The 14,819-nt window shown below is 42.6% G+C and overlaps 1 protein-coding gene across 3 annotated transcripts in view; it reads right to left on the bottom strand.

Moving 5' to 3' along the window:
• The window catches only part of LOC137846965 (E3 ubiquitin-protein ligase KCMF1-like), a 144,930-nt gene extending 135,275 nt beyond the window's left edge, over positions 1-9,655 (bottom strand). Inside the window, exon 1 of one of the 3 annotated variants that reach the window (XM_068665118.1) lies at positions 9,355-9,655. In XM_068665118.1, coding sequence (XP_068521219.1) covers positions 9,355-9,370 — 16 coding nt within the window. In that variant the 5' untranslated portion in view covers positions 9,371-9,655. Of the gene's footprint in view, positions 1-9,263 lie in introns of all 3 variants that reach the window. The other 2 variants (XM_068665117.1, XM_068665119.1) reach the window with 2 other exon arrangements.
• Positions 9,656-14,819: the final 5,164 nt, after the last annotated feature.

Genomic DNA, 14,819 nt, shown 5'->3' on the forward strand with positions numbered 1-14,819 from the left:
GTGCTCTCAGATCCTGAGAGCGAAGATATATTCGCCTCTGACTGGAAAGATCCTGAAACAAGGCAGAAGCAACAATACAGATGGACAGTTTTACCTCAGGGGTTTACAGGGCCACCAATTTATTTGGGCAAGGTCTAGAACAAATTTTGGAGCAATTCCAACCTCCCGAGGAGGTGTTACTGTTACAAATATGTGGATGATCTTTTACTGTCAGGACAGGAGAAAACAGTTGTAAAGGAAGCCACTAACAAGCTATTCAACTTTCTGGGAAAGCAGGGCTTGGGAGCACTGAAAAATAAATTACAATATGCAGAAAAAAAGTCAAATATTTAAGGCATCTAGTGTCTGAGGGGAAATTAAGAATAAATCTAGAGAGGATTCAGGGAATTGTTGAAAATTAAGAAAGAACTAAAAAGTTTTAAAAGAAAGATTTTTTTTAAGGAATCAGGAGCCATGAAGTCTGAAGGAAAATGGATACTCCCTGATGGGAAAGAAATGCTGAATAAAGCACCAATGAGGCAAATATTAATTGTTTTACATCAAGAGAGTCATTGGGAGGTGCAAGCAATGTGTGATGTTGTGCTAAGAAAGTATGTCTGTATAGGAATATATACTTTAGCGAAGCAAACATGCAGAGGATGTACCATATGTCAAAAGGTAAATAAAAAGGTCATCCGTAACCCACCTAGAGGGGGGACATAAGCCAGGGATTCAACCTTTCCAAAGTATTCAGGTAGACTTTATTGAGTTACCTAAAGTAGGGAGATTTAAGTACTTATTTGTCCTAATTGACTACGTGACTGGATGGGTGGAAGCTTTCCCCTCGGTATCTGCCACTGCGAACACGGCGGCTAAGGTATCACTGGAGCAAATAGTCCCTAGATATGGGATAGTCAAAAACATTGATTCAGATCAAGGAAGTCATTTCACTTCACAAGTACTGCAAGGATTAATGCAAGCCTCAGAGACTGAATGGGATTTCCACACCCCCTGGCACCCCTCCTCTTCTGGGAAGGTGGAGCAAATGAACCAGATATTAAAGAAGCAATTAACTAAATTAGTGTTAGAAACCCAACTTCCTTAGGTGAAATGCTTACCCTTAGCACTCCTCCAGGTTCAAACAGCAGCAAGAAAGGATATAGGAATTTCACCATGAGATGCTGTTCAGATTACACTATCTGGGCAGAAGGGATGAGATAACACAATTCGAAACAAGAGTTTTCTTAAGAACTATATTTTGGAGTTGTCCTCCTCTTTCTCATCTCTCAGGACCTGTGGGCTGTTGGCTCAAACCCCACCTCTGGAATTCCCCATTCACCACCATCAACCAGGAAATTGGGTCCTGATTCAGACCTGGAAAGAATCCAAAACTCCAGCCTGAATAGGAAGGACCATTCCAAGTACTACTAACCACTGAAACAGCCGTAGGAACTGCGGAAAAAGGCTGGACTCACTATACTCAAGTGAAAGTACCTGTCGACCCTAGTACCTGGGAAGTTATTCCTACAGAAGACTTGTTGAAAGTTAAAGTCAAAAAGAAAAGACTCAGAGCAGGATAAAAGCTTACAATTATAAACTAAACTTTTATTTTCAAAGGTGACTGAGTGTGACTTGAGATTGAGAGAAAGGACTGACCTATAAGGAATCGAAGTGCTCCCAAGGGGTTTTTGTTCTAGCAGTACTGTGCATCTTATTCTTTGTATTGATAATTATTTGGAAACCTAAGGGTTAAAAATAACGGCAGGGGAAAATCAACTATTAATTTTTGTTTCTAGTGATTGTAGGCCTCAGAGAAGGCCTTGGTCAATTGGCAACTTGGAAAAGGCATGACCAGATAATAGCAAAGACAGGATACCCTGTCAAAATACGGGTGACTGTGACAGAGGGTTATGTACCACAATCCGTCACGTTTGATGCTTGTGAGGTGTTAGCTTGTGGAGACTTAAATGCCCAATGACAATTGAGCAGAAAGAACAAATAACTGGGAGAGATCCAACAGCCAAATTGAGAATAGCTAAATGGAAATGATTCTCTATTGCCACCAAAGATAGGAAGAAACTCGAGGAAAAAACAGGAGGCCCTCTTTGAAATGTAGCAATTGTCACAGTTAAAGAAATAAAAGATCTTAGGCAAACATTTGAGATTGAAACAGGGTATGGGGATGCAAATGCCTGGATAGAATGGATCAAATATACTGTCCAGAGTCTCAACCATAGCAATTGCTATGCTCGTGCCTCGGGATGACCGATTGCCCAGATAGTGCCCTTCCCATGGGGGTAGACTAAGGATTCCCAGGGGATGCAATTTATGATTGCATTGTACCAAGAAAAGACTGCCTGGGGAATTGAGGCCTATAAGTCTCTCTCTTTGCTGTTCCCCTCCTTGCGTGATAGCAGTATCAGGGTTCCCCCTGTATTCTCTACAGCTGTAGGTAACCATACAGCTTGCCTCTCACGGCAGGGTGTGAGTGCTACCTGGCATCTGGGAGACTTTGCCTTGTGCACGAGGACCTTGAATGCTACCGAGGACTTGATGGGAAACTGCTCAAGACTTGAGATCCCCAGGGCGGATCTCTGGTGGTACTGTGGAGGGAAGCTGTTACGGTTCACCCTACCATCTAATTGGGAAGGCACTTGTGCACTTGTTCAATTAGCTATACCCTTCACCCTGGCATTTGAAATAGAAACATCACAAATACCCAGAAGAAGTAAAAGAGGCTTAGGAGTATCATTCGATGATAGAGTATACATAGATTCTATTGGGGTACCTAGAGGAGTTCCGGATGAACATAAAGCCAGAAATCAAATTGCTGCAGGGTTTGAGTCGTCATTGTTCTGGTGGGTAACAATCAATAAAAATGTGGATTAGATTTATTATAATCAGCAGAAATTCATAAGTTATACAAGGGATACGATAAGAATCGCTGAACAACTAGATGCCACCAGCAAAATGGCTTGGGAAAACAGAATAGCATTAGATATGATGCTCGCGGAGAAAGGAGGCGTGTGTGTGTGATACTGAGCAACCACTGTTGCACTTTTATACCCAACAGTACTGCCCCGGATGGCACAGTAACTAGAGCATTGCAAGGGCTTACCACCCTTGCCAGTGAATTGGCAGAAAACTCAGGAACAGACATTTCCATCACCAGATGGTTGGAATCTTGGTTTGGTAAATGGAAAGGGATGGTAGTGTCCAAAGTGAAGAAACATCACCACTTCAAACAGTAAAAAAAAAAAAATCAAAAGAAGTTTGAAATTTAACAGGCCGGCAACTGAAGGCCATGTACTGTCTGCGAAGCATTGGATAGGTTGTGAACCTGGATTACCCAGTCAATGAGGAAACAGGGGAGAGTCCCGGTCATCGAGACAGAAAGTATATGAACTGTACTATGTGACTAGTAGGTATGCTCCTGCTTGTGGGACGCTCACCACCGCAGTCATTAATAAAATTGCTACTTCACTGAGATTCTCACCTGAGCTTAAGTTATTGGCTACAGAGTGTTTCTCACAGTGAGAAACAAAGACAAGAACTAAAACACCTTCCCTCAACCCACCTGTTCTTCTTAGGCTCAACTTTGCTCCTACATTCCCAGCCATTCTACTTCTACCACTGTTACAGGGGAAATGTAGAATAGAGGGCTGTGTTTAGTTCATAACAGTTCATCTCTGCCACTCCTCCTTCCTCATGCTTTTCCCTTTCTCCTGCAAAAGCTCCTCTACACAGGCAGTGGTTCATCTCAAGAGCCAGCTCCAGTGAAGACCTCTCCATGCATTTCAAGGAAGTACACCTGTTCCTGCACAGTCCCCACTCCAGGGGCCGCAGCTCCCTTCTGGAGAACTCCTGCTTGGGTCTCACTCTCACACCATGGGGCTGCTCTGACATGGTTCCCTCGCTCCATAGGGAAATACCTACTCCTGTGCAGCTCCCGCATCCAGATCTATCCCACATCCACTGTTACCACACCCCTCGCCAGGAACCTGCTCCTGCTCAGTGGCTCCCACCAGGCCACCCCTGTTGGCCCTTGCCATGCAAACACAATACAAGTGGCAATGACAGTAAGGATCACATTTACATAAGAATATAATTATCACTGGTCCCGGGCAACCTGTTCTAGGTGGCCCTGCTTGAGCAAGGGCACCAGACCAGATGACCTCCAGAGGTCCCCTCCAACCTAAACCATTCAGTGATTCTGTGATCATGAGTTCAAATCAGATTCAACTGATACCTCAGGGAAACGTGTAGGAACTTCACAGAATACCAGATACTCTACTGCAACCTTTTTATCTAATAGATAAGAAACACGAAATATGAAGTTTGAGATAGAATTCAAAAATTTAATCCTTCAAACTGGAAACCAGGTGGTACTGATAACTTTTTTTAAATGGAAAAGTATTTCATAATCTAGCTGTACACTGAAAAAGTGCTTCTGTTAATCTGTTTCTAATCAGCATCTTTAATAATACAAGAACATGAGGTTATTCAATTATGAAAAAGTTATAGGCACTCTTGATCTATATTATTTAGGCTATTCATGGTTCTTTAGATTCTGTCAGCCTTGAAAGCAAAGATTTTTTTTTTCGGTCTCTATTCATGCAATAGTTCCGTGTGTGTTCTCTCCCCCACAACACCCTGAATCATATCACTTCTTGAATTCTTGGTAGGGGATCAAGCTGCACACGATACTTTTTAACACTTGTGATACTGAAATTGGACAGCGCTGCCTAAATTAACTAAGTTTGATCGCCTTCTCATCATTACTCCATTTTAACAGCCTTTAAGTTAGATGGACAAATGTAGTAAAGTTCCTTAGGTAAAAAAGGCATTTTGTTGGGAAGCTTCAGCCAAAACATTACTAGAAACTGAAATAAGGAAAAAGCCACTAATTTGCTCATCTCAGAATACATGCATCAGGCCACGATTGAAATCCATAAACAACAGTTTTATATGATAGTCTTTTCTATAAAAGTATTAAGTTCATTCAACACACAAAGTTATAAATTGTGTTCATAAACAAGTACTTAGTATCTGTTTTATCCTATTTGCTATGAAACTTAATTTAATGCACACTTTTCAAAATCTACACTGAGCATAGATTAATTTTTTCATAGAATATCTCGGGTTGGAAGAGACCTTAAAGATCATCTAGTAACAGCCTCCCTGCCATATGCAGGGATGCCACCCACTAGATCAGGTTGCTCAGGGCCTCATCTAACCTGGTCTTGTCTTGAGCACTTCCAGGGATGGGGCATCCACAACCCCTCTGGGCAACCTGTTCCAGTGCCTCCCTCATCACCCTCCATGTGAAGAATTTCTTCCTAACATCCAATCTAAATCTCCCCACTTTCAGTTTAAAACCATTCCCCCTTGTCCTGTCATCATCTGATTGAGCAGAGTTGCTCTCTCTCTCTTTTTTTTTTTTCTTTTTTTTAATAAGTCCCCTTTAAGTACTGAAAGGTCACAATGAGATCACCCTGGAGCCTTCTCTTCTCCAGGCTGAACAGCCACAGCTCTCTCAGCCTTTCTTCATAGGAGAGGTGCTCCAGCCTTCCACAGCCTTCTCTATGAAGCACGTTTATACAGCAATGAAATGTTCTACACATCAGTGAGCTTGATTTCAACACTTCTGTGGTATTTTCCTCCCTGTGTAATGAATGAAAATTACAACATAGAAAGATTAGAATCAAAACTCTAGATGCCCACTTTGAAATAATACCCATCTTTAGAAAATTAAATACTCTGGAAAAAATCCATTCAGAATTATCTCAAAGCTCATCATCCAGGTATTAGAGTTGCAGCTGTGAATGCTCAAAAAAAAAAAAAAAAAAACCTCTTCAGCTGGTCCTTCATAAAGAAACATACAGATAGCAACCACTTGTGAATTCGTCGAAATGATTTATCTGTCATTTCCTAGAAACTCCATAGGAAAAGTGGGAATCAATCCAACTTTTCACCACCACCACCTGCCCCCCCCCCCCAAAAAAAAAAGTCAACATCATAAAAATACTTTCTTTCTATAATGCCTTGTCTCCTTGTTTACTGCCCACCTCCAAAACCAGAACAAGGGTCCTACATACGACTGCCTCCTTCTCTAAACACCCTTGACAAGGCATAGTAGGTACCACAGAGAAGATAATATGCAACCATGTAATTTCACAGTACAGGTACACAGAGGACCAAATTAGGGTTCTCCCCATAACCTAGTTCTGACACATCCCAATTCTTGAGTGCTCAACTTGACAGCCTTGCTGTTCTGAGCAGCTTCTTGAATGCAGTAACATTCTTCATATCTTACCAGTAAACATTGCAGCAGTAAGAACAAAGGCATGATCCCACTGAAATAGACACTTTAAGGTATCTGAAAATTTAACTTCTCCCTGTACTTTTATTTTCAACAAGTACATTTCACTTATCTTGTGCTATTCATGCATTAAGTTTATTTAGCTCTTCCTAAACTTCCTTGGAAGACCTTTCAGTAACCACCAGCTCCAATAATTATCTTATTTGCAAATGTTTCTGTCCCACTACTCCCCCTCCCAAATAATTTGATAATTTGAAGTTCTATACTAGTTCCATTTCTGAAAGTACTCAGCTATCAACCTTTTGCTATTAACTATTTAAGTCTACTTTCTTCTCCCATCTCCCAACTTCTGATTCACACGATAACAGTTTCTCACCACAAAGCAAAGAAAACTGCTAAGAGCCTAATAAAAAATAAGTTCTATCAGATACTTCAGAGCCCTGAGACATTGGAATTCAAAATCCTCCATTATTTATCTTCTCAAATACATCCTTTCTCAACACAACACTAATTCCGGCAAGAGCTAGATTACTGAATCAATCAAGCCTTATTTGTACCTTCAAGAACAAGCCATTTTGACAAGAACAGGCAGCAGAGAGACAATTTGCTAACATGACTGAAGCTCACTTATCTCCCATACCTTATCCTTCCAAAAACAACTTCCATCAACTAGTAGATTGAAAGCTCTCAGCAAAAACAGATCCTACACATCAAGGTAACTTATTCTAATCCTACAACTAATTTAAAATTAACTTGTCAATTGTTAAATTGGTAATAAACGAAAATCATTAAGAAAACTCAATATAAACCATTTTCCTATGTAAAAAAAGGAAAGTACAACTGTGGCTGCAGCTTTATATCTCAGTTTTGATGTGTTTTCTTCCTTACGTATTTAAAGATGTTTACGTTAACGATGTAACATCAGGAAAACACATTTCAGCTTATCAGAAGATAACTATTTCAATTTCTAAAATGGAGTACAACTTATTATTATTTGTTCATTCTCCTCCACCCCAACCCCAAAAAAACCTAAAATCCACTAGAAACAGACTCAAAGTAACCTCTATCAGAAACATACTTAAAAAAAAAAAAATCAATAACTCTCCTTTATTAAAGCATCACCCCAAACTGAAATATTTTTACTAAGTACTACAACCAATTTTTTGCCCATTTTTGCCCAGAAAAGTTGTGGATACCCCATCCCTGGAAGTGTTTAAGGCCAGGTTACATGGGGCAACCTGGTCTAGTGGAAGGTGTCCCTGCCCAGGGCAGGGGGGGTGGAATTAAATCATCTTTAAGGTCCCTTCCAACCCAAACCATTCTATGATTCTATAATTTAACAGTATTTCAGAAACTCCTAAGAGAGTTAACACTGAGCAATTTGAGATCAACACATCATACTACTTGTGTAGCTTTAACCAGTGCAATCTAACAAGTCTATACCATGGTACAATACTTTAAATTACATACAATTGTTATCTATCAGAGCAGCAGTTTACAGAGTACTTTCTCCAACAAAAACACAAAAAAACACATTTGTTATTAACCCTCATCTTACTCACCGTTGTTAGCCTTTGCCTCATTATCTACATAGTATACAGATAAACCAACAACCTCACCTGACCTCTTTAGAAAAAGAAAGAAAAAAGTGCATCATAATCAGAAAAGAATCAAGAGGACTCGGTAATTTTACTAGAGAAGTGTTAGCAGATTCAGGCAAGACTGATCTTTGATACACATGCACACACACACACTAACAAAATGTGAAATATTGTAGCTATACACTGAATACCCATCATACTTATTCCTTAATAGTGTTATCATACTCTGTTTAAGCATCAAGCTACCAACCCTCCATCTGGAAATCGGTATTATTACTCACTACCACAATTCTAGTGCACTGCTTTCAAAATATTAAGATTAAATAAAGATGTCTCCATTCCTTTCAAAAAGATTATTTTTATAGCTCTATAAGAGTTAAAATCATGTACAGAAACACGTGCTAAATTTAGTTCCTAACAGAAAAAAAAAAATCTTTTAAGAAACAAGGCATGATTTTTACAGAATGTTTTTTTACTAGTCCAACTACCTGTAAGGAGAGATAGAAAAACAACGTCACTGTATTTCCTCTTTTAAGATACAGAAGTAGAACAGATTACTTCTCAAGCTACCAAAATACACCTAAACAAGGCCATAAAGACTGTGCAAACTCTTTTTCTCCCAATCCAAATACCACAGCCAACTACATGCATGAGTTGCTTCTCCACCTGCCATGCAATCTCCCCACCTTCGTTATACAAAAACAGACCTTCCACTTCCCCTAGACGCCAGGCCACCTTCTTTGCACTGCTTCCCCTCGAGCACTACCCTCCTTGTACCTCATGCCCCACAGTCCCTTCCCCACTTCCATACCCTAAGAAACTTGGGGATATTTTCCTCACAGGGAGTATATCATGGTAAGCCTAACTCCCCTTTCTCCCCTGCACCCTCTTCTCCCTTCACAATTCAAAGGACCGTGTCAGCAAACCACACTGACACACACCTCCCACCCCCTGCACTCCCATGCACCTTGCACTCCCCAAACAGATTCCCTTAGGGCGATCCTTTAAACACTAGAGTAAGAGGAGTGAAAATAAACAGCTGTCCTGTTTCTTCCCTTATATTATTTGCCTGTCCAGGGCAAAACAAAGCCTGAACCGCAAGCTAGCGAGGGACACAGACCAAGCCTGTCTCAAACCGTAGCAGGCCCCTCAACCTCAGCATACGTGGACCTGGCATCCGCACTTACTGGCGACAGAAAAGGAACTCAGAGCCTACCCGTAACGGCCACCTCCTCCCGTCCCGTAACACTGCAAAGCTAGACCTGGCCACCACATTCCTCCTCCTCCCACCATGGCCACTTCCCGCGACGGACTCCACAGGCCCCGTTCTCAGTGAAGGCAGCGCCGCCATGTTGACCCACCTCACGCAGCGGCATAACAGACCCTAATGCCATATGAAGCTCAAGGATACCTCCTTTTTCTTCCCACCACTTTCCCCCTTGGGTCTCTCACCTTCATGTCGGGACATCCTAATTTTGAGGCTACAGCCTAGGCCTGTCCCCAGGCTCGCGCTGGGCTGTTCAGGCGTCTCTCCAGCCTAGGTTCCTCCCTAGGCACGAAGCAAACAAGCGACTGAAGCGGGAGGGGGAGGGGGGGGGGAGGGGGCACAGAGGAGTCTGTTCCGACAGCCCCAGCCTGCTTCACTCTAACTCCCTCCCTCGCGGGGGGAGGAGGGAGAGGGTGGATCCACCAGTAGCGATTTCTTTAGCACCGCAATACAGTGAATCTTAGGCCCCACCGGAACCTAACTACGCCTTCCTTTTCCGCCGCTGTAATCCACACCCCTCTTCCTTCTTCTTCCTGAGTATTCACCCCTGTTTCCTCTTCTACTGCTACAGTGACAACAAACTCCTTGGACTCCTCTTTCTCGTCCTAGGCTCATACTCTTCCAATTCCTTTTCTTCTCTGCCTGCTTTTTAAAATTATTTATCTATTTTATTCTTCATTCCTTCTCTGCCCAATAGCTGATTCCTACTGCATGCAGGAAGGAAGAGGAAATATATAGCCAATAGAAAGGAAAGCTGTGGGATCGAGTGTAGTTTACTGGATATACTGGATGTACTGGATGTACTTTACATGTACTGGATGGGGCTCTCCTATTTGCTCCTCCAAACTAGGAAAGATTGCTGTCTCCAGGTATTCGCCTGAGACACATCCTCCTCCACCATTCCAACCTCTGACAGCTCTCTGTGTGCCACAGGAGAGAGAGGGGATGAGTCTCCCCACTCACCCCTGTTTGTAGAACGTGCTACTGTACTGGTGGGGTTGCACCTTTGTGTATGCACAGACTCCTTCCTTGTCCCCTAACAAGGAGTAGCAGGAACCCAACAGCAGCCTTAATGTGGGAATAGAAATGTTGTTTTTGCAGAGTTACATTGTTTAGAAGGAGGGAATGTGGTACTGAGATATGCTTACAGTGATAAGAAAGTTTAGCAGGCGACCTAGTAAAATGCAGACAACCAGACTCCTTAGGACAATTAGGTGAAAATCACGGTGTCAAGTCAGATAAGTGAAGAAACATTACCACTTCAAGCAGTAAAAATGTCAAAAGAAATTTGAAATTTAGCAGGCTGGCAACTGAAGGCCATGCATTGTTTGTGAAGCATCAGATAGATTGTGAACCTGCATTACCCACTCAGTGGGGAAACAGGGGAGGGTCCTGCCATCAAAAGGTATATAAACTGTGTTTTGGAACTAGTAGATGCGCTCTCTCCTGCTTGTGGGGCGCCCGCCATTGCAATCGCAAATAAATTACTACTTCACTGAGATCCTCGCCTGAGCCTAAGTTATTGGCTACGGAGTGTTTCTCACAATTTGGGGGCTCGTCCGGGATCCAGTCACCTACTGGGGAGCCCCACCGCCACAGCAGCTGGAAGGCATGCTGTGCATCGACAGTGGCGGTTCTGCGGAAAGCTGACAGAGGGCCCGAGACTGGTTAAAGAGGCAGGATCCGTGAAGTAGTGGGGAAAGGAAGAAGGTAGGCACTCCGGGTTTTTAAGAATCGATCCGGTAACTCTGTGCACAGACCAAGGTAAGAAATATTAAGTATTGCTTTGGGGGTCGGGTATCTGGTGTATGGTAAGCCCTTGCACGGGGAAGTGCTGGCACTACACCAGGGGAATCTGGTGTACGGTAATCCTTGCACGGGGAAGTGCTTGGAAGTACACCAGGGAATCTGGTAAACTCAGGTGTGCGGTAACGCTGGCACGGGGAAGTGCTTGGCGGTACACCCCCATTTTTCAGTATGTTGGTGTGTGGTACACTGCAGAAGGAAAATTTCTGTAGCACATACTGGCGAGGGTTAGGAAAAATGGGAAAATATGAGTTCCAGGGGACAGGGAGATATCCCTGGGGGAGTGCCTACTATTAGTTCTTCCTGAAGAATTAAAAGAAATTGGAAACATAATCCCAAAATTAGAGGGATTGTAAAAGAAAAATAATTTAAAAAAAGGTTAAATATTGTGTATCAGTCTGGACAAAAGAACCAATTAAGGAAACAGCAGTATTTTGGCCAAAATACGGGTCTGATGAAAATTCAGGCTTTAAATTTATGTGTAAACAATAAGATTCCTTTTTCAGAGAAGGAGCCAAATTATGCTCCCTATAATCTTAATATTGAACTGGTGGCAGCAGCAGTCACTCCAGGAAGGGAGACAGGGACTGTAATTAACACTGTCCCTAAAGAAGGATCATACTCTAGGCTCTGGCAAGAATTAGAACAAGGTAGAAGATATGTTGAGAATTTTGCCTTCCCTGATACTAACAGTACTAACACTAACTGTGTATCCTCTTAGGTGAACTACCACCCCCCCCTCCTTACCAGCAGAGAGATTACGATTTTTAAGAAGGAGAGGAAGTCTTTATTCGAGGACCCCAACAGCCTAGTTGAACAATTAGACCAGTTCCTACGACCTGATTTATACTCTTGGGGAAGGGAATTATGTCTATAAGTATGTTGTTTACAGGGAAAGAAATGGGAATGATCAGGAGGAGAGCTGCTATACAAGAATGGGAAAGAGCTCATCCTCCAGGACCAGGGGTAATACCGGCAGGGCAGAAATACCCACTTGCCAATCCTGGCTGGAATAATAATAGTGTGCAACACAGAAATTATATCAGAGACTTGGGGTCAGAATGAGAAAGTACTTGGGGATGAGACCTGAGGACCCAGTATCCCAAGGGCTCTTGAAAGTTCATTGTGTGATTAAAGCCTGGCAAAATACGCAGAAAATGCTTCAGAAGGTGGGGGGATGTAGTGAACAGTCACTGGGGGACTCTCCTGTGGGAGGCCCTGGAGGTGTGTGTCCGGAGGGGAGATAAGAAGGAAAAAAAAAAAAAAAAAAAAAAGAGAGAGTGAAACTAATGGTATTGACAGTGCAGCGGGTAGTGAGGCAGAGGGTTGGAGAAAGAGGAAGAAAATCTTCAGGGGGAGTCAGGGCCAGGATGGAAAGGAGAGGAAGAGAGATGAAGGAATGGCAGGCAAAGAAGGCTGCCTGTGTTGTGGCCCGAGTCCTAGCAGGGACAGGCTTTGATAAGATGTTTTAAGTGTGGCCAGGCTGGCCACTTCGAATAGGAATATCCAGAGTGGAAGAAGGAGGAAAGAAGGAAAATGGGATGAAATATTCTATATTGATATGTTGTTTCAGTATCTTGGAGGGAAAAGGTATGGAATTAAGTTGGACCCTGACTGAGCCTTTGGTGCTGGTATTAGAAAAGTACGGGCTGGAGAAAGATAAAGGAAGTGTTAAAAGGGTTGCTGAAGGTGTTAAAGGTGTGGCATGTAGTATTTAACAGAGCTGTTTGAAGTTGAATGAGCAGGGAAAGGGGATGTAGGCATTATCTAAGTAACAGTCTAGAAGTTTTGGTATATTTGCATATTTGCTGTGGTGTTTGGTCAGTTTCCCAAACATCGGGGAGGGGGACAGGAGGGGGGAACAGCCTGCTCCACCAGGGGCCTCTCCAGCGGCCGCAGGGGGGCTTCGGCTCCAGCGCCTGGAGCGCCTCCTCCCCCTCCTTCTGCACTGACTTTGGTGTCTGCGGGGGGGTTTCTCGCTCTCCCAACTGCTGTTGAGCAGCAGGTTTTTGTTTGTTTCTTTGTTTGTTTGTTTTCGTGGATGTGCTCTCACAGAGGCACAGACTGTATTGCTCATGGCTTAGCTCAGGGCAGCAGTGGGCCCCTTTGGGGCCAGATGAAATTGTCCCTTATCTACCACGGGGAGGCTTCTGGGTTTTTCTCATGGGGGCTGCCACTGCAGTTTCCTACCCCCCCACTCACAGCCCCCGAACCTTGCCATCAAACCCAATACACTGGGGAACAGCTAGGTCATTACTGACTTGTAAAGTATCAGGGATTAAATTAACTAATGAAACCCTAAAAAGTGATGGGGGTAGAAGGGGCTGGAATAACAGTGCCACTGTTGGGGGATACCAAGCTGAAACTAGGGGATAAAATGATCACTGGGTAATTATTGTATGTACCTAAGGCAGGGACTAACTTGTTGGTGTGAGGAATGTTTTAACAATTCCAATTCGTGTCCATAAATTCATGTCCATAAAGAACAATTCTGTTTGAATCCTGTCTGCCTCTGGGCCCTGCACTGGCAATTTAGTTCTTGAACCACAGATGCAGTGTGTCCCAGTCTCCCCCTCATTCTAGTCAATTTATCAAGTCTTCAGAAAACACTCCTTAAATTTATGAACCTGTTTGCTTTTGTTATTCCTGACTTCTAGTTCTAACGGTTACAGTTTTTTTCTGTCTTCTTCGAGATTGATTTAACACTGCTATAGATGTTATATAGATGACTGTGAATAGCTGGGAAAGAATGTTTTAATTGCTTGTGAGTCGTCAAGCTGTTTGGGAGTTTCAGAACAACTGATAATAACTGGTGACTGCTGGTGACTGTTATGAGATACTATGTGGATCCTTGGTATCTGGCCGGGGGGGCCAAGAGATTAAGAGGAAGGAAAAAGAAGCTGAAGGACGGTTGGGAGACAAGACCTGCGGAGAGTGTACAGAGAGTGTTCCATAAACTTGGAATAGTGCCGAGTGAGTACAAAGGGTGAGAGGAAGACTACGAGCCTTCAGCATGAAAGACCCCTAGAGACCCCCAGAGGAGACTGATGCGCATGCTCCAGTAGGAGGAACTGGACCCCGGAAGCTAATTATAATAATCTATTTTTTTAGAAGTAGTAATGAATATGTATTAGTCTAGGAGCATAAAAATCAGCTGCTTGATGTAACTGGTGTGCGTCCTGTTGGAGCGGAGACTCCCGGTGCACCCAGCGCTGTTTGCTTACCTCTATTCCTTTATATTCTTTTAATAAATCCTATTTTTTTATTTAATTCTAATTTGAATCCTGAGCCATTTATAACATTGGGAAGGGATTTGATGATTAAATTGGGCATTCAAATAGTAAATTATTAGACTGGAATAACAGTGTTATTAATGGAGTGCTCTCTGGCCCTGAGACCAAACATACATGTGTATTCACCTCTGACTGGAAAGACCCTGAAATGGGGGTGGAAGCAACAATATAGGTGGACAGTTTTACCTCAGGGGTTTACAGGGCCACCTATCTATTTGGGTAAGTTCTAAGAAAAAAAAAAAAAAAAAAGATTTTGGAGCAATTACAACCTCCCAAGGAGGTATTAATGTTAACAAATATGTGGATCGTTTTCTATTGTCAGGACAGGAGAAAAGAGTTGTAAGGAAAGCTACTAACAAGCTATTCAACTTTCTGGGAAAGCAGGGCTTGGGAGTATTGAAAAATAAATTACAATATGGAGAAAGAGAAGTCAGGTATTTAAGGCATCTAATGTCTGAAGGAAAACAGAATAAATGCAGAGAGGATTCAGGGAATTGTTGAAAATTAAGAAAGAACTAAAAAGTTTTAAAAGAAAGATTTTTTTAAGGAAT

The sequence above is a fragment of the Anas acuta genome, chromosome W, assembly GCF_963932015.1.
Source record: "Anas acuta chromosome W, bAnaAcu1.1, whole genome shotgun sequence".
NCBI lineage: Eukaryota > Metazoa > Chordata > Aves > Anseriformes > Anatidae > Anas > Anas acuta.